At 59.7% G+C, this 17,936-nt stretch overlaps 2 protein-coding genes across 2 annotated transcripts; both read right to left on the minus strand.

Moving 5' to 3' along the window:
- Positions 1-1,025: 1,025 nt before the first annotated feature.
- Positions 1,026-6,256, minus strand: GZMM (granzyme M). The gene is made up of 5 exons (XM_010966605.3): positions 6,126-6,256; positions 3,417-3,576; positions 2,232-2,367; positions 1,813-2,076; positions 1,026-1,309 (listed from the first exon to the last, which is right to left on the minus strand). Exons 1-5 carry the CDS (start codon positions 6,178-6,180, stop codon positions 1,157-1,159), a joined length of 768 nt encoding a protein of 255 aa, XP_010964907.1. The 5' UTR covers positions 6,181-6,256; the 3' UTR covers positions 1,026-1,156.
- Positions 6,257-7,915: 1,659 nt separating this feature from the next.
- On the minus strand, positions 7,916-13,751 carry CDC34 (cell division cycle 34, ubiquitin conjugating enzyme). The gene is made up of 5 exons (XM_074351406.1): positions 13,437-13,751; positions 10,603-10,689; positions 10,340-10,437; positions 9,582-9,716; positions 7,916-8,439 (listed from the first exon to the last, which is right to left on the minus strand). The coding sequence occupies exons 1-5, from the start codon at positions 13,611-13,613 to the stop codon at positions 8,223-8,225; spliced, it is 714 nt and encodes a 237-aa protein (XP_074207507.1). The 5' UTR covers positions 13,614-13,751; the 3' UTR covers positions 7,916-8,222.
- Between the last annotated feature and the right edge of the window lie 4,185 nt (positions 13,752-17,936).

The following is a 17,936-nucleotide window of genomic DNA, read 5'->3' on the forward strand; positions in this document are numbered from 1 at the left end:
AATGTTTGGCGTTCCTGTCCTGAAGACATCTCAAGGGTGTGGGACCAAGGCAGAGCCGAGCACAGACAGACGTGGGGGCAGTGGAAAGGGAGGACCATGGTCTCTTGCTGGAGAGCCAGGATCTTGGAGGGTCAACGTGGACCCACCAGGTGAAGATCACATTGCATATGCTGTTGGGAGAATGTCTGTTGAAAGAATAACAAAGTCAGAAAAGAAAAACCACGTGTTGGGTTTGGGACTGTTATGTGAAATGCAGAATAAAGCAAAAAAAACAGTTATTAAAAATAATTCTGGGGGGAGGGTGTAGCTCCGCGGTAGAGCGCGTGGTTAGCATGCAGGAGGTCCTGGGCTCGGTCCCCAGTACCTCCATTAAAAAAAATTGATTTTTTTAAAGGGTGGCATGTGAATTATATCTCAATACACACAGTACCTAAATAAATAAATAAATAAATAAATAAATAAATAAATAAATAAATAAATAAATAAATAAATAACTAGGATTCTCTAGGGTGCTTCCTTCGGTTGTCCTTACGTCGCCACCGCCCAGCACCCAGCACCCTGCGCGAACGCCCGGCGGCGCACAGCCCGGCCCGCCCCCTGCCGGACAGAGTCTGGCTTCAGGTGGGGGAGGGTGTAGCTCAGTGGTAGAGGGCACACTTCTCATGCGCAAGGTCTTGGGTTCAATCCCCAGCACCTCTGTTTAAAGAAAAATAAAACAAATATATAAATCTTGAATTACCTCTCCTCCCCCATTAAAAAACATTAAAAAGAAGAAGAAAGGAAAAGTGTAAAAAAGGAAACCAAAAAAAAAAAAAAAAAAAAAAAGAAACGGAGAGAGAGAGAGAGAGAGTGGCTGGCTCCGGAACCCAGCAATGGCCAACACCGCCCCCTGCCGTCGCCCGGCGCCCTCGCGGAGCTGAGCGCCCCGCGCAGCCTCAGAAGCGCGGCCGCTGTGTTACCGGCGGGGAACCCAGGCTGAGCACCGCCAGCGCGGGTGGACGCGGGGTGGAATCCGGATAGACTCATACGGTTTCCTTACTACAGTTTATTGGTCTTCTGACATGCGTCCCCTGTCGGCCTGCCCCCTCGCCCCCTTAATCCCGCAGGAGCGCAGGAGTCGGGTCACCCTCTGGAGGTCAGGCCCGAGCGGGGACTGCTAGCGGCGGATGGTCTTCTTGATCCAGGGAGTATAGGGGGCCACGGCGGTGGCCACGGAGGGCTTGAAGATGTCGGTGCAGACGTTGGAGCTGAACGACACGATTCCAGCCACCTGGCCTCTGCGGCATACCACGGGCCCACCTGAGTCCCCCTGCGGAGGTGGAGCGCAGGTCACCTTCGCCGCCCGCTCCCGGGGGACCTGAGTATCCCTGGGGGCGCGAGGCTGATTCCAGGGCAGAGACCCTGCCCTATGGCTGTTAGGCCTTATCCCTTATCTCCCTGCCCCTCCCTCCCCCCACCTCTTTCACTCTCTCCTTCCTTCCTGTCCCTTTAACCCTCTTTGCTCCTGTCCCACCGCAGGGCCTTTGCACAAGCTGCGGTGTGCTGTATATGCCATGATCTTCCTCGGTGCTGGAGTTCAAACCCCAGCTCTGCCGCTTCTTGCCTGTGTGACCACAGGCAAGCTGCTTAACCTCTCTGTGCCTCAGTTTCTGCATGTGAGAAGTGGGCTTGTGCTAGTACCAACCTTTAGGACCCCCAGCGAATGGAGAGAGCCAGGGCCCAGGGAGAGTCAGGGTTTGTGCAGTTGCCTGGCTGCTGACCCATGCCTCCCACCAGGGCTGCTGCCTGCCCCACCCCACCGTGTGTCCTTACCTTGCAGGGGGCCTGGTTCTTAGCATTGGCTGCCAGGCAGATCATGTCGGGGGTGATGTCCCCGTTCCAGAAACGACTGTTGTTGCACATCCTGGCATCCAGCACGTGCACATCCAATTCCTGCAGCGCTTTGGCCAGCTGCCCACCCTGGTGGGTCAGGCCCCAGCCAGCCACACTGCACCGTGCTCCAGCTGCCACTGCCTGGCGCCTTTGGGGCAAGGCCAGGGGCCGGATGGTCCTGCTGGGCTTCACCTTCCCATCCAGCTATGGGGACAGGAAGTGGCAGGTGAATTGTGGAGGGGACCCTGGGGGAGGGGACCCTGGGGGGCACACTGAGGGAGGAGCAGTGGGGGAGGGAGGCCCTCTGGGAGAGACAGTAGGGGGAGGTCTGGAACTATCATTTCTCCCACCGACAGCACCTTAAGCAGCGCGAGGTCATTCTGCAGACTGGGGGCCTCCTTGTACTCAGGGTGCTTGACAACCTTCCTGATGCGGTAGGTAAGGCTGGGGTCTCCCAGCACGTGGAGCCCCAGCACCAGCCTCAGCTGTTCTATCCTGTGGCAGCAGGGTCAGGGTGTGAGTAGCAGCCTTGCAGGACCCCTCCACACACCCCACACACTTGCTGTCCTGGAACCCTCACCCAGCCTCCCTGTGGCTTCTTCCTGCTCCCGTTTAACCTGCTTTCTCCCATCGTCCTTCAGGAAGCCTTCCCTGCTCCCACCTGGCCCCTGACTCCAGCTAAGCCCAGGCCAGAGGCATGTGCTGTGTGTGTCTAAAAATGCTGACCGCCCCCCGGCTCCCCACAGCCAGGGGCTCCAGACAGCAGGAGCTCCAGTCTCACCCAGGGCATCTGTCATGACTCAACATCAGCCGGCTGGCACAAGACCTAGGCTGGGTCTGTCAGTACCTATCCTTATCCATTTGCCCAAACTATAGAGAAACAAACTCTTTTTACAGGACTTAAGGGGGCTCATCCTTGCCACCACAGGGGAGCGCCTTCTTGATAATGTGGCCAAGGGGCAAGACAGCAGAGTTGAGAGACAGGCCCAGGCTTCTGAGCACCTCAGTGAGCACCTGGATCAAGCTGTGCCTGAATGCCGTGTCGTTTTAGCATTTCCAGTTACATGAACCAACAGATCGCCTTTGGTTACTTCACCCAGTTTGATCTGTGGTCTTTATTACTGGCCAAGCCAGAGGTAGGGCAGCTCCAGGATGGGTTTATTTGGTGGCTTCAGAATGGCACCAGGGACCCAGGTTCCTCTCTGTGTTGGCTCTGCCACACTCATAGGCCAGCTCTATCCCCGTGGCCACAGGTGGGAGACATATTCCTGGGTGTCACAAGAGTCTCAACTCTATCCAGTTGGAAGGTGATTTGTTGTAGCAAATAAACGGTCCCCTGGAATCCTCTCAGCCTAACGTCACAGACACAGGCCTGAGGTCGATGTCAATATGCATGCCTCAGGATCACTGGAGCGGTGAAGGGGACCCCCTGCAATGCTACAGGGGTCTTAAATCTCTCAGGACCCACCTCTTGGTGAGAACAGGAACCACAGGATAGATTTGGAGACAGAGTGATGGGGGTGGGGCAGGGCAGGGTGACTCACCGGTTGGTCAGGCAGTGGGCAGCGGTCAACACCCACTTCTGGTGCACAAGGACCCCCCCACACCTGTGGGTGCCGGCTTTCTGCAGGGAGACCATGTATGGGTGGGAGTTGGGGGCAGCCTCTCGACCCCCAATGATGTGGGTCTCGAATGTGTTGCCTCCTGAGGAGGGGACATGAAAAGTCATGTTAGGGCTGGGTACCTCACCTCAGCCACAACCCTGCGACTCCAGCTCTGGGGTCCTGGACCCGTAACAGATGGATCACCCTAACACAGTCCCTTCTGCTACCTGGGGTGTTCAGGTTGATAGGCAGTTCTGTCCTGGACCCCTCCCATCCCTCACTCCACATCCCGGTCACCAGCAAGTGACCATCCTACACCTGCACCCCATCCCTTGCTTCCAGACCTCTCAGCCTCCCTGAGCCCCCGGGCCCCTACTTAACAGCCAGAGAGCTTTTCAAAGTGGAGAAGCTGGACCCTCACACCTGCCAGGTGGTGACGTGAGAGAGGTAGCCACTGGGCAGACAGTCCAGCAGCTCCTCAAAGGTTAAAGCACCGCCCCATCCAGGGATTTGCTCCAACAGAAACGAGATGTGCACACATGGGTTCACAGCAGCAGGACTCACAGCAGCCAGAAATGGGACAGCCCAAGTGTCCATCGACAGATAAATGGATGAACACCACGCGTCCCTCCACACACAGGGACATTGCTCAGCCGTGACCAGGAGAGCAGCCCTGACACCCGCTCCCCCGTGGACGGACCCTGAGAGCACGACGCTCAGCGAGAGGAGCAGACACAGAAGGACACACAGCGTGTGAGCCCATGGATGTGAGGCGTCCAGAACAGGCCAGTCCACAGACACAGGGAGGGGGGTCCTGGCTGCCAGGGGCGGGGGGAGGAGGGGGTGTGACTGCTCATGGGGATGGGGTTTCTTTTTGGGGTGATGCAATGTTCTGGAACTAGACTGTGGTGATGGTCACACAGCTCTGAATGTACTAAAATTCTCTGAATTGTACTCTTTTTAAATGAGTAAATTGTATAGTATGTGAATGATATCTCAATAAAGCTATTAAAATTGTTCTAAAACCAATCATGAGTTTAAAAGGATTGAAAAAAATGCTTTAGTGTAAATCAGCTAAAATTCTTCCTATGATTCTCCATCATGCTTTAAATGTCCCAACTCCCCACGACCCATAAGACACACATCAGCTGACCCCGCCTCTGTCACACTCTCCCTCACTCCCCTCGAGCACTCAGGCCCCTGCTAGTCCTCCAGGGCACCGCCCTTGTGTCCCCCTCAGGGCATTTAGGTGTACTGTTCTGGCAGCGGAAAGAGCCTTTCTCCCAGGCATTCATTCCCGAGTCTGGCTTTCTCACTGGGTATCAGCTCGAAAGTCGCAGAGACTGCCTCCTGGTATAACCCCGCTCCCCCTACTCTGCTCTGTTCTCTGCTGAGCACTCGTCACACACTGATGTCCCACAGACTTGCTCATTTCCTGTCTATCGCCACTAATCTGTGAGTGATGTGAGGGCAGGCCCTGCGCCTGTCTTGTTTACAACAGGCCTAAGACAGTATGTGCTCAGCAAACATGCATGGACAGACGGATGATGGATGGACGGGTGGATGGATGGATAGAAAGATGATGGATGGATGGATAGTGGATGGATGGAAAGCAGGAAGGAAAGAGGGAGGGAGAAAGGATGATGGATGAATGGTTGGATCCCATCCTGCTGGGTCCCTAATTTATCCCAGAACAATGGTCATCCATCCAGGCCAGAATAGTGAGATGCCCACCATCCCTGTCCTTCCATCTCATGATCCCAGGTGCCGGTTCTGGCCAAGCATATACCGTTTGGGGAGGCAGTCAGCTGGGGCTCAAATTTCAGCTCCATCCCTCCCAGCCGGGCTATCCTGGGTGGGCTGCCTCATTCTCTGAACTGTGGTTTCCCACTCTGAAACTTCGGGTTACATATAAATGTATGTAACACACCCTGCCTCCTAGGTGCTGCTAGGGGGCAAACAACCTACATCTGCCCCATGTTCTGTGAATACAGCTTGAAGGTGAGGAGTGAGGAGCACACAACGTCCTCAGAATCCCAAGGGTGATCCATTATCCATCCATCCACCATCCAAACATCCATCATCCATCCATCCATCCATCATCCAACCATTATCCGTCATCACCCATCCAACATCCATCCATCCATCATCTATCCATAAAAGAATGTCCTTGTTTGCAGAAAACACACCCTGAAGCATTGAGAGGTGAAAGGAAGTGCATCCAAAAGTCACCATTAAGTGGTTCAGAAAAATAGTAACAACTATACATGTTTGTATTTTACACCCACACCTGGCAGTGACAATGCAACTGCGGGAAAGGCTCACACCTGAGGGATTTAGGGAAGAGAAGGTAGGAGTCATCTGCACAGTTCTCATGGCTTCTCTGTCGGGTCAGAATTAAGTCAGAAAGCAGAGACTTCAAAGTATCTGTCCTGATGTGGCCTCATCTCTACCCCAGGGCCATAACCCTCACCCTTGGTCTTCACTTAAAAAAACTCACAGCAGCTCTGTGGAGTGGGGACGTCTCTTCCATGGGTCCCCATCTGGGTACAGTGGGTTGTTTCATTACTCTATTCTGACGCCCAGTGCCCTGCCTTCCCCTGCCCGGACCCTGGGCCTCAGTGTCCCCCCCCCCCACCCCATGCTCACCTGCCCACAGAGCTCCCAGGACCAGCAGCAGCAGCTGGGACAGGGGGGCCTCCATGTCGCTGGGAATGCAGCCCTGGTGCCGGCTCTGGGCCCCGTCACCCACACCTCCCCTTCCTGTGGGGGAGGTGACATTCACAGCTTTGCCCTCACAGTGCACACACTGCCCCTGACTGGTTCTACTCACCCGTAAGTGTTTCAGAAAGTGTTTCTGAAAGATATGGTCTCTCCGAAGACAAAACCCCATTACCATGGTCACACCTGAAAAATTGGCAGTAACTCCTTTGCTGAAACGTGGGTCCCGTAGTGGATGAGCTCACCGGGTACCAGGGCCCTGGAGCCCAGTTACCACCCCCTCCCCTTTGACGGTACTGTCTTCACCAGGGAGGCAAGCGGCGAGTTGAAGAGAAATTAGTATTTATTGTGTCCACGTGTCCCACTGTTTAATCTTCCAAAGAATCCCAGGAAGTAGGTTCCACTATTGTGGGGTGAGGGGAGCTTGCTTGTATCTGATTTCAGGTGGGCCACCTGCTGTTCACCTGCAGTCTGCATCTAACTGGGCAACCTAACTGGCCTGGAGTCCAGGATCCCTGAGGCCTTGGGTATCATTTGGGTAACTGCGGTGGAGTGTGGGGACAGTCTGAAGGGGACAGGGGACCAGAGTGGAGTTTTACAAGCTGGCCACCAACCTCAGCCCCTGTCCCCTTGGGTCTGGGGGCTCGTTCCTGTTCCGACCCGCAGTGGTAGTGGCGCCGTGTGACCCTGAGGCTGAGGGGGACCGGCCTGGCTCCTGGGCCCTCATCCCGGCCCTGGGGCCGCAAGGAAGCCCGTGAGACGTGGGGAGGCGCCTGTGGGTGCTCAGTACACCTCACCCCACGCCTCCAGACACCTCTAGGCCTCGAGGATCCAGTCACCTAGATGGTGGAGCTGCGCCGAGTCCCCGTGTCCATGGACCTCCAACCCGCACAAGTTGCACTCGATTTATGGTGCACAGGGGTGGCCCAGCGTGGATGGGTCTGGGGTGCTTTGTTACACAGCAGCAGAAGTGTAGGAACCAGGTCTGAGGGAGAGCAGACGGGCCAGACCGATAGGCCTGAGGGTAGAGGCAGGCAGGCTGGGACAGAGGTTGGCAAACTTCTGTAAACAGCCAGACAGTAAGTGTTTCTGGCTCTTTGGGTCAAACACTCTGCACCACACTCACTCAGCCCTGAAGCTGCGGCTCAAAAACCCACCTATGGTAGGTGAAGAAGTGGGTGTGGCTGTTTCAATAAAGCTTTATTTACAGGACGGGCAGTGACCAGATCTGGCTGCGGCCTAGGAGCTGAGGACCCCAGGGTCTCCCTGTGCAGACACCCCTGGGGCCGCTGGCCAGCTCTGGGCTAACAGGAAACGCAGCCCTGGGAGCAGCTCACGCTGTGGGTGACACCTGCCTCCCACCCCTGGGTGTGATGCACCCCCAGGCAGCTGTGTGGAGGCCTGAGGGCTGCGGGCTGGGCAGGACCTCTATGGCCACACCCCCAGGCTGCTGGGGCTTCGTTTAATAAACCGGTTCCCTCCTGCCCAGACCCTGGATCTCTGTGGCCCCCTCCCCAGATCACCGAGCCCAGACGGGCCTCCTGCTGGGGGGCGTGGGCACCTGCGCCTAGGAGCTTTCAGGACTCCCGCCGCCCCTGCAGGCTCGGAGGGGCAGCTGCCGCCTGCCCGAGCCAGGTCACACGCACATGGGCACCCGGGCTGTTGCCCCCGCCTGGCCCCACGGTCCTCGGGGCCAAGGAGAGAAGGGTCCTTAGGCGTCTCATAAAGTCACTTTATTTAGATTCCAAACAAACCAAAGGAGAGAAGTGACCCCAAGTTAACCCATCCACTCGCGAGCCGAGACCCCAGGTCTCTGGCTCCAGCAGCGGGAGCCGTGGGCAGGATGGGGTCCACCGCTCCCAGGACCTGAGCGGCGCCCAGCACATGGGGGCCCTCCCTCCAGAGCCGAGCGGACCAGGGTGGACGGTGGGCAGGCCGGGGGAGCCTGCGCACCCTGGAGGCACCCAGAGCCACACAGGTGGGCGGCTGAGGTGAAACGTGTACGTTTATTGGCGGGGCGCGGTGTCAGGACTCCTCAGGGCCCGAGGCATCCCCGGCGTCCCCGTCATCCCCAAAGCAGCTGCCGGCCTCGGCCTCGCCGTCCTCGTAGTAGTCATCGTAGAGCAGCTCCGGGCCCTCGTCCAGCGCTGGGGCCTTGGTCTGCACGCAGTACTCGGCCAGCGTGGTGGGCACCTTCACACCGTCCCGCTCCGCGTCCACCCTGGTCCCCAGGACCTGCTTCCTGGGGAGACACGGGGCTGGGTCTGCTTGCCGTGGGGACGGCACGGGGTCACAGCGGAAAGCAGACAGCCCGCAGCCCGCGTCCCAGCCCCGAGGGACCCCTGGCTGACACCGGAGCCTCCAGCCCAGCGGGGGGCTGCACAGGAAGCCAGGCGGCAGAAGGATCCGGGGCTGGGGGCCTTGGACGCCGAGTGAGGATGTGTGCCCTTTCTTCTTGGGGAAACACTGGGCCTGCAGGTCTAACTCACTTGCTTTTCTAAGAAGTAAACGACAAACTGAAAAGCTATTTGGAAGAGACTTAGTGAAGGGTTAAGAGCCATGAAATGAGTCACAAGCCACACGAGGACAAGTGACAAAGGACAATGGTGACAGAGCAGCTCACAGGACACAACAAACACAACGGGGAGGGGAGAGCAGGCTCCTGGGGACATTACTGGGGACCCCAGTCCCCGCGGGGCCCATGCTCCCAAGAAGATTTTGTACAGACCCTGCTGTGGGGACTGGCACCTGCTCGTTCATGGGAGAACAGAGACAATGACACTGAGATGGGGCTTCAACCTGACAAATTCTGAAGCTTTTGTAACCAAAATGAAATTATTTTCCATAAAAGAAGGGATCTCCTACGTGTGCTAGTGCCAGATGGATTTGCTGCCTTTGGAGAACAACTCCAAGTCCCACAACCGCCAGTGGAAGAGCTGCTCACGCTGAGGGGGAGACAGAGCACGCGCAGCACTGTCTCAGAAGCGTGTGGAACACGCACACCCCAAACAGACCTCGCACGTGCTCACCCCCGCCTCCAGCACTCGCACACAGGACAGGGCCACCGGGGCGCAGAGGGAGGCCAGTGGGACTGCCGCCCTTTCACTCGCAAAGCAAAGGAATTGTGGCAAAACCTGCTGAAACCTGGTGGACACTGCGCTACGATGCCCCAGTGGGAGGTGCACACACACGCACCACGATGCCCATGTGCACGGCACCGCTGTGCAGGACAGCAGACAGCGGACAACACACTCGCATGACTGTGGTGTCACAATGAGTCCAAGAGAAAAAAGCACTGGATTTTCCAGAACTCACGAGAAGGGACCAGGACGGGGACTGAGGCCGGAGCCTGGCCCCCTGCCCCGCCAGCCGGGCCCCACTCACCGGATGATGTCCGTGTACTCCCGGTCCTTGCCTTTGCTTTCCTTCCACTTCCTGTACATCACAGAGGCATCCACGTTGGCCGGAGAGAAGGTGTTGGGTTCGTTGAGGAGGGAGATGACGCTCAGGAGGATGGTCCTGGGGGCATGAGCCAGTTGTCGGGGGCATTCATAGCCCAGCCCAGCCTGCCTGGAGTACTGCCTGCCCGGGAGCCCCACACCCTGGGCCTGCCCCGCCCCCTCCCCACCGCCTCTTACCCTTTGCCGTGTGCCTGGCTCTGGGATGGGACGCAGGTGGGCAGCGGAGGCCAGGACCTCCCCCTCCCACCGGAGCAGGCCTGACCCATCCCCTCAGCATCTTGCCCAGAGAGTGGGTCCCCTGCTACCCACTTCTGCTATGGCTGGGGCTGGACCAGGGACATATGGGCCAGAATGCAGGGCACTCAAGCCACTCAGGGTGAGCAGTCTGGCCCTGAGGATGGAGGGGGCTGTGTTCCACGGGGAGGGGAGACCCCAGGGACAAGCAGATGTGGACACAGGATGCCCAGAGGCCATTCCTGAAGAGGGGTGGAGCAGGGAGTGTTGGGAAATGGGCAGAGAGGCTGGTAGGACTCCAGAAGGGAGCTGGTTCCCAAAGACGCCACCCTGTAGGGAGCCATGGCCCCGAGGATGACACCGGGGTCTCCCTGTGTCAGTGTACCCAGGGCTGGGCAGGCCCCAGGGAGCCCGGCGAGAGGGAGCCAGGACCCCAACTGGCCTCACCTGACGTTCTGTGTGGGGTTCCACCGCTCCGAGGGCAGCTCCCCGCTTTGGGGGTCATCAACTGGCGGGTGGAGGATGGAGATGCACACGTCCCCAGTCTGTGCGGCACAGGAAGGGTCAGCATCTGCAGGGCTCCTGTTCGCGACCCCCCCTCCCCCAAAACGCAGGAGACCCCAGTCTGTGCAGTGCAGGAGGGCTCAGCGTCCGAGGGGCTCCTGTCCGCGACCCCTCCACAACACAGGGGCCGGGAGGGTCAGGCTCACCTCGTAGATGTTGGGGTGCCACATCTTGGTCAGGAACCGAAAGGCCGGCGGGGAGTAGGGGTAGTCGATGGGGAACTTGAGGCGCGCCTGGCAGGGAGGGCAGAGGGTGGGGGTGAGGGGCCCCCAGCTCAGGCTGCCCACAAACACACCAGCAGGACGTCAGCCTGGGACCCTGCCTGCTGCCCACACCCCTCACAGGCCTAGGCCAGGTGCATCTGAGCTGACCCTGGTCCCCGTCTGCTGCTGGCGGGCATGGGCACCTGCCCGGCCCTGGCCTGTGGGAGGGATTGGAGCCTGGGCCCCAAGGAGAAGAGCGTACTCATGGTAAAGGCCAGCAGAGGGGCCCGGGCCTCAGTCCTGGGAGCTGGGTGCCCAAGCACTGTGCTGGACTCCCGGCCTCAGTTTCCAGCCTGTGGGAAGGATTAAAATAGACCCGTGTTCACTGGGCAACCACTCCTGACACCTCCCTGGGCAGGCGCCGTGGGCGGGGATGAGTCAGCGCTGGGCTGACAGGCTCTCTGCCCGCAGGTGTCAGTTCTGAGGGGTCAGGAAGGCAGACAGGGAGGTCATGGGGTAGCTGGGGGAGGGCCCCCCGGGTGAGAGCTGTGCCCTGTCCTCCGCCTGTTTAAGCCCAGTCCTGGGACCCTGGCAGTGCCTTGGACCGTGCAGGGCACCTCTGCTGCAGACCCGTCAGCCCGTCTTTGGCGAATTGCTTTCCTGGGTGGGGACGCTGAGGGCACTGGGGGGAGTTCCTTCGTCCTGGACTGAACACGTTGAGGCCCAGAGCCAGCCTGGAACTTGGGCCTCAGACCCTGCCCTGTGGTCCCCCAGCCCAGTGCTGGGTTTCTAAGTGACGGCCTAAGACTACCTGAGGCCTCCTCAGCGGAGCAAGGGGGACAGGCCCCTCCGCCCCGCCCCAAGCACCCACGAAGTTCCAGAGATGCCTTTTCCGCTATGCAAACTGAGGCTCAGAGAAGGAGAGCACTTTGCCTGAGGGCACACAGCACTGGAGGGGCTCCTGACAAGGTCTCTGTGGCACCCCTCAGAGTACCTGGGGCTGTCTGCTCACAGGGAGAAGGGGGGGCCAGCCGGCTGGGAGGAAGGGCTGCAGGAATTGGCTGGAAAGTGACGCTGGCCCTCCGGCCCTCCTCACCCAGCCAAGTCGGGATAGGAGGATCGGAGATGGCAGGATCACCTTGGGTCCTGTGCGGGCTCTTCGGGGACACACCCTACAGCAGGTGTGATCAGATGTGCAGCGCCCCCTTCCCAGCCCATCCTTCTCCAGAAACACAGGACCACCCCACTAGAGCCGTTCTGGAGGGTCCTAACCAAACAAGGGTCCTTGCAAACAGCCGGCAACAGGCAGAAACCCACGTCCCTCCACCCTTCCAGCCTCGCTCAGAGTCCCGGCCTCGCCTCAGGATGGGACTCCGCTTTCCCAGCTGTGAGCAGAGCTCTTACCCTCACAGCCAACTGCTCTCAGAAGCAAACAGAAGAGGCTGCAGGAGGGGGCTGATTAAACCATTTGGTGATCGGCCCCAAATTGTTCCCCTGTATGGGGAAGGTGGACTCTAGACACAAAACTCAGCCCAGGGCTGTCCACACACATACCCCCATCCCACCAAAGCTGTGAGGGAACCTCAACTCAGGCATGGCCCACAGCAGACCAGGCTGCTCCTCAGGGCCACTGAGCAGGCGTGGCTAAAACGTCAGCCAAATGTGCAAACACAGACATCTGCCCCAGCACCAGCCCGCCCCTCCCCCAGGCCTGCAGGCAGGCAGAACCTGGCAGGCCAGTTGGGCTCCTGGCAGGCGGTGACGGGGTGTCCCAGCCCAGGCCTCAGGCCCCACCTCTCTTGCAGGGAGACCCCCTGCCTTGTCTCTCAGGCTGGAAAAGCAGTCTTCCGTCTGGGAGAGGTTCTTCCCAGGCCACGTCTAGACTCAGATCAGGGGGGTCAAGGAAGCTGCCCAAGTCTTGGCCTGAGTCCTCGTCACACCAGACAGAAATGTGACCAGTCCCGGGGAAGGCACTCATCTCCCCGCTCCCCACAAAAGTGGGAACTGCTCAGAATCCAGCCAACACGTAGGGCCCACAAATGTTTGGGCTCAAGCAGCCACCCGCTCAGTGGAACCTGAGAAAGGCCAGCTGGGCCAGAGAGGAGCCCAAGATTCTGAGGCCAGGCCGGGGTCTGTTCTGTGCGAGGCTCCCACATCCCAGGGACAGGGTGGAGGATGGGAGTGACTGCAGGAGAGAACAGGTTACATAAAGCTCAGGATGCAACCCAGAGGGCCTGGCCTGCTGCTATCAGTGAGGGTGGCCGCTTTCCAAGCAGGTTCCGGCTGCCAAGGCCCCATCCGGGCCTTTTCTGGAACCCGAGCAAGTGGAGGGTCCAGTCTGCAGGCCGGCCGGCCTCGTTCCCTCCCCTAGGGCCGGCACTCCCCAGAACAGCGCGCCTGTTCTGGGGAGGCCCCTTTGTCTCCTGCGGGCAGCGGGCAGGGAAGGTGGGGGGCAGGGCAGGGTTGGGCGGAGGGGAGGGGACACCAGGGGCTGGGGGCACCAGAGCCCCGCACCTAGAGAAACTGGGAAGGTCCCGGGCCTCTCCTTTGGGGGCCAGAAGCGGCCATGGAGGGGCTCCTGGGGCCAGACAATGAGGAGGGGGTGGCAGAGGGGGTGACCGAGGGACCCAGCCGTGCAGAAGGAGGGGGCGCCGCGAGGACAGACAGAGAGGGGGCGCCGCGAGGGGCGAGGGCAGGGGACAGGGGGCGGGGAGCCGGGGGACGGGCCCCGAGGAGCCGGAGGAGGGGTCGCCAGCGCCCGCCTGCCCCTGGCTCACCTTGAAGTAGCCGCCCTCGTAGTAGGTGTTGGGGGGCCCGAAGATGGCCACCTCCCAGTTGTACAGGTCGCCCTCGTCCACAAGGGTCACCCGGAAGCCCTCCACCGGCTCCTCCTGCAGCCCCTTGAGCTCCAGCAGCAGCGCCTTCTGCGAGCTGGGCACCAGCGGCCGGGCCATGGCGGCGGCGGATGGGCCCGGGGCCGGGGGCGAGGCTGGGCCGGGACCGGGGCCGCCTTCCTCCTCTGCGCCGCCGCCGCCGCCGCCGCCGCCGCCGCCGGGGGACCCCGGGCGCTCCACTCGCTCTGCGCCGCCGCCCGGCGCTGGCTTCGGCCGCCGTGCCCCGCCCCCGCCGACTGCGCCTGCGCGCCGCCCGCCCGCGGGGCACGCCGGGAAACTATCCCTCCCCCGGCCTCCGAGCGCGCCGCCGAGAGCCGGGGTCCGTGCGCGCGGGCGCCTTGGCGCTTCCGACCCCCCTGGGAGGCCGCCGCCGCCCCAGCTCGGAAGAGCTCCCCCGTACGCCTGTGCGTGGGGCTGCGGCCAGGGCTGCGCTGCGCCGCCCCACCCGGCCTGCCGCGCTTTTGGGGCCTTTTTGTGACGTCCCGGCGCGTGGCGGGGCCGGGGCGGGGCCGGCCTGAGCCTCAGTTTCCCCACTCGCGACCCCGGCCCTGGCCGCCCTGGGCCAGCCGAGAGGGGGAAGGGGAGGGTCCCACCGCTCCCGGAGAAGCGGGGAGAAATCAGCCCCTTCCGCACTCAGCACTCCTGCAGCACCGACTCCTCAGGTCCTGGCCGAAGCACGAGAGCCCTGACCCTCCCTCGCCATGCCCTATCTCAGGCTGACCTTTGACCCCATCGAGCCCTGACCCTGGGCTTCACCCGGACCCCTCCTGAGCTCTGACCTGGCTGCGCCCCGGGCCCGGGCTCCTACACACCTCTGGGTCGGGAGAGTTGGATGTGATGCGCTGGCTTCCATCCCTGCGCCTCCGCAGGTGACATCTCCCCACGAGGGTGGGCGTGGCAACCGTGGCCTGTGGTGGCCTTGCTGGCAGTTGTCCCAGACAGCCAACAGCTGCACCAACACCACGGGCTAGGCTCAGCTGATTCTCTGCCCCGCGCGCGCCAGTACCTGGCCCTCGCTGGTACCAGTGAAGGACAGGCAGGTAAACGGGTCTAGGGAAGGAAAAGACAGGTGGGGAGGTGGGGAGATAGGAGGAGTCCAGGAGAGAGCCCTCGGCCGAGCAGCAGCTTCACACGACTTTCTCATCAGTGCAAGGGGCTCTGCCCTCACCCTGGGAGACCTGGTGCGGCCCTGCATGTATGAAGTGGGCTGAGCACACTTTGCCCAGTCTGTCCTTCACACTGCCCTTATCACCGGTGTGGTAGCGTTGGCAAGCAGCGCCACGCTGATAAACAGTAATTAGAACTGATTATGATTCTTCCAGAGGTGTCCCAAGATATCTCCCTGCATACACCCCCACATTGCAGGAATTATTGGGTGGGTGGCGGCGGTCCTGGAAATGTAAAGGAGGGTGCCAGGTTTCTGGCCCTCTAGCTGGTCCCAAGTGGGGCCTCCCCCCTTGCCCCAGGAAAGCCTGCACCTCAGGCTATGAAACACCCTGGAGGGATGGACATCTGGGGTTTTGCCTGTTCTCTGGACATAGCACCTCAGTTTTTCCCTGGGGACTTCCACTCTTAGTCTTTGAGGTTGGAATTGGGTCATCCAGTTAGAGAGCTTCAAGTCCCCTGGCTGCAGAGCTTAGTTCAGAAACAGCATGCGATTCAGCCATCCAATGAGTTGCAGCCTGGGACTTTTTCTGGGGACACAGTGCTGGGGTGCCTCAGCTGGGCCTGGAGCTGTTGGACCACCTTATCACCACGATGAGGCCTGTGAACAAAGTTGGCTCCGGAAAGCCAAGCTGACTGGTGAGAAAGTGCTGATGACCCTATTTGCGCTCCTGGATCCAGCCATGCCTGATTCCCCTTGCAATGGTGCAAGTTAATGAATTACTTCTTTTCTTATAAGGCAGTCTGAGTTGAGTCTTCCATCACATGTCACAGGAGAGCCCTGAATTCAGATCTAGGTTCTGCTAGGACTTTGGAAGTGGGCCTCAAATGGACCTGTTCATTTGTAAAATGGGTGACGTGAGGGAATACTTGAAAAGCTCTTAGCATAGAGCTGGAACATGTTATGGAGACTTGCACAATAGCATCTTGCTGCAGTTGTGCCTGTTAGGACAGGCATCATCTCAGGAGACAGAGGGGCTGTAGGGGTGAAGAAAAGGGGTGCCTGGGAGAGAATGTGGCCCCTGATGGGGGAGAGGGCCATGGAGCCGGGGACAAAGGCTACATGTGGGTGTACTCTGGACATGACAGAACAGGCTTCAGGGTCAGCTCTGCCTCTTTCAGGCTGTGCAATCTGGGACACAGTTACGCACTGTGGCAGAGAATAATGCCCAGCAGACGTCCACATCCTGACCCCAGAGCCTGGGAACGTGCGACCTCGCCTGAGAGAAGGAACCTTGAGAAGGGGATGTCCTGGTTATCCAGGTGGGCCCAGAGCAATCCCGCAGCGGTGGGAGGGTCAGAGTCAGAGAGAGACGGGAGATGCTGCTCTGCTGGTGGTGAGGGTGGAGGGAGGGGCCGTGAGCCGGGGATGCAGTGCCTCTAGAAGCTAGAAAAGGCAGGACCCGAATCTCCTCTGGAGCCTCCAGAGGGACTAGCCCTTCTCATGTCTGGATTTTAGGACTTCTGACCTCTGGAATTGTAAGGTCACAAACTTGCATTGTTTTAAGTCACTGACTTTGTGGTGATTTGTTACAACAGCCACAGGAAGTGAGTACCCTCACCTCTGTGAGCGTCAGGTTCTTCCTCTGGAAAATTGATTAATTGGTTCATGGCCTTCCACGGACAAATCTAGGTGCCAGAGGTACAGTAGTGAATAAAATAAGTAAAAACTCCTGCCCTCGGAGAGGCAGGGAGAAGGGACTTAAGCAAGCTATAAATAAGTAAGCAACTTCCGGTAGCAGTAATTGCTGCGGAGGAAAATGAAGCACAGTGAAGCAGTAGCAACAGGGGCGGGGGCAGGAGGGTTATTTTGATTAGGAGGCCAGGGAGGCATTGCTGAGGAGGTGATATTTGAGCAGAGACCAGAACGGAGTGAGTCAGGAGGAACAGTGTTAGAGGGAGAAGGACCAGCACGTGTAAAGGCCTGAGGTAGGGACACACTGGACCAGCTAGAGACCAGTGTGCCTGGGGCAGAGTGAGGGACAGAGGCAAGAAAAGAGGCTGGGGAGTGTCTTGGCTCATCTTTCCTGAGAACTCACTTTGTTTATAGGCCATGTGGTGAGCAGGTGGCTCCAGAATCTAGGCCCAGGTCCTCCGAGCTCAGCCACCCCAGAAAAAGTCCCAGGGCTGCATCTCATTGGCCAGCTGGAGTCACATGCTGTTCCTGAGCCAATCACTGAGGTGAAGGTGCCTGGCGCACTCCTACTGGCTGGTGGGGCTGGTGGGGTTGCCCAGGTGGGTGAGGTTGTGGGCTGGACCAGTGTGGGGAGGATCAGGCAGAATGAAGCTATGATGTGCAACCAACAGGATGCAGAGAAGGGCCAGCTAAGGGGGCAGGGGAGGCACCCAGGCCCAGCCCCTGTCCTGGGAGGACCGGGGCTTCCTCAGAGACCACATGCTCCAGAGGAGTCCCAGGATCAGGGAGGCCGACCAGAGGCTCCATGCTGGACATGGCAGACCTGGGATGTCCTTGAAGAGACACCCAGCAGGTGGTTGGCTCTCCAGGGCTGCAGTAGGGCAGGGTGGGGCCAGAAGCGTGAATTTGAGACTCCTTGGTGACCAGGCAGTAATCGAAGCCGTGGGCCCAGGAGATGCCAAATGAGGAGGAAGCATGAGGAGAGGAGAGGCCCCAGGAGAGCAGGAGGGCGCCTTCCACAGGGAAGCAGGGGAAGAGGGGCAGCCTTCCAGGGGGCTATGGAGAGACCACCCCAGTGGCGGGGGTGTGGATGACAGGGAGACTGAGGGTCCACCCTGCTGTGAGGTCAGGTAAGCAGGACAGCTCAGCTTCCCCAGGCAAAGGTCATAGCAGGACTTCTGGACCCAAGACCAGGTATGATGGCGACTCAGGGGAGGCAGTGAGGGAAACTGGACAGGGCAAGGGGTGACCCCTGCTGGAGTTGGCCTCAGCCTGACCTGGGGGCCCTGGAGGGTGAGCTGCCCCCAGAGTCAGGTCCACCTGAGGCAAGGGGACCAGCTTTAGGGCTGGTGGTCACTCATTGGCCACTCCTGCCTGAGATGGGGGATGGTGCCTCCTGGGCTGGGGTCCATCTCTGTGGAGGGACAGCTGTGAGCCACGGCAGCTGGGAAGGAGGTCTGGTGGTACCAGTGACACCGGCTTCACCCTAAGCAGCCCAGTTTCCGACGGCCAGGAGGGAGAGGTTCCCCAGTGGTCCCCAGTGGGACCACAGACTGACCAGCAGCTGCTGGGGCCTGCGAGCC

This window comes from Camelus bactrianus, chromosome 22, assembly GCF_048773025.1.
Source record: "Camelus bactrianus isolate YW-2024 breed Bactrian camel chromosome 22, ASM4877302v1, whole genome shotgun sequence".
In the NCBI taxonomy this organism is placed as follows: domain Eukaryota; kingdom Metazoa; phylum Chordata; class Mammalia; order Artiodactyla; family Camelidae; genus Camelus; species Camelus bactrianus.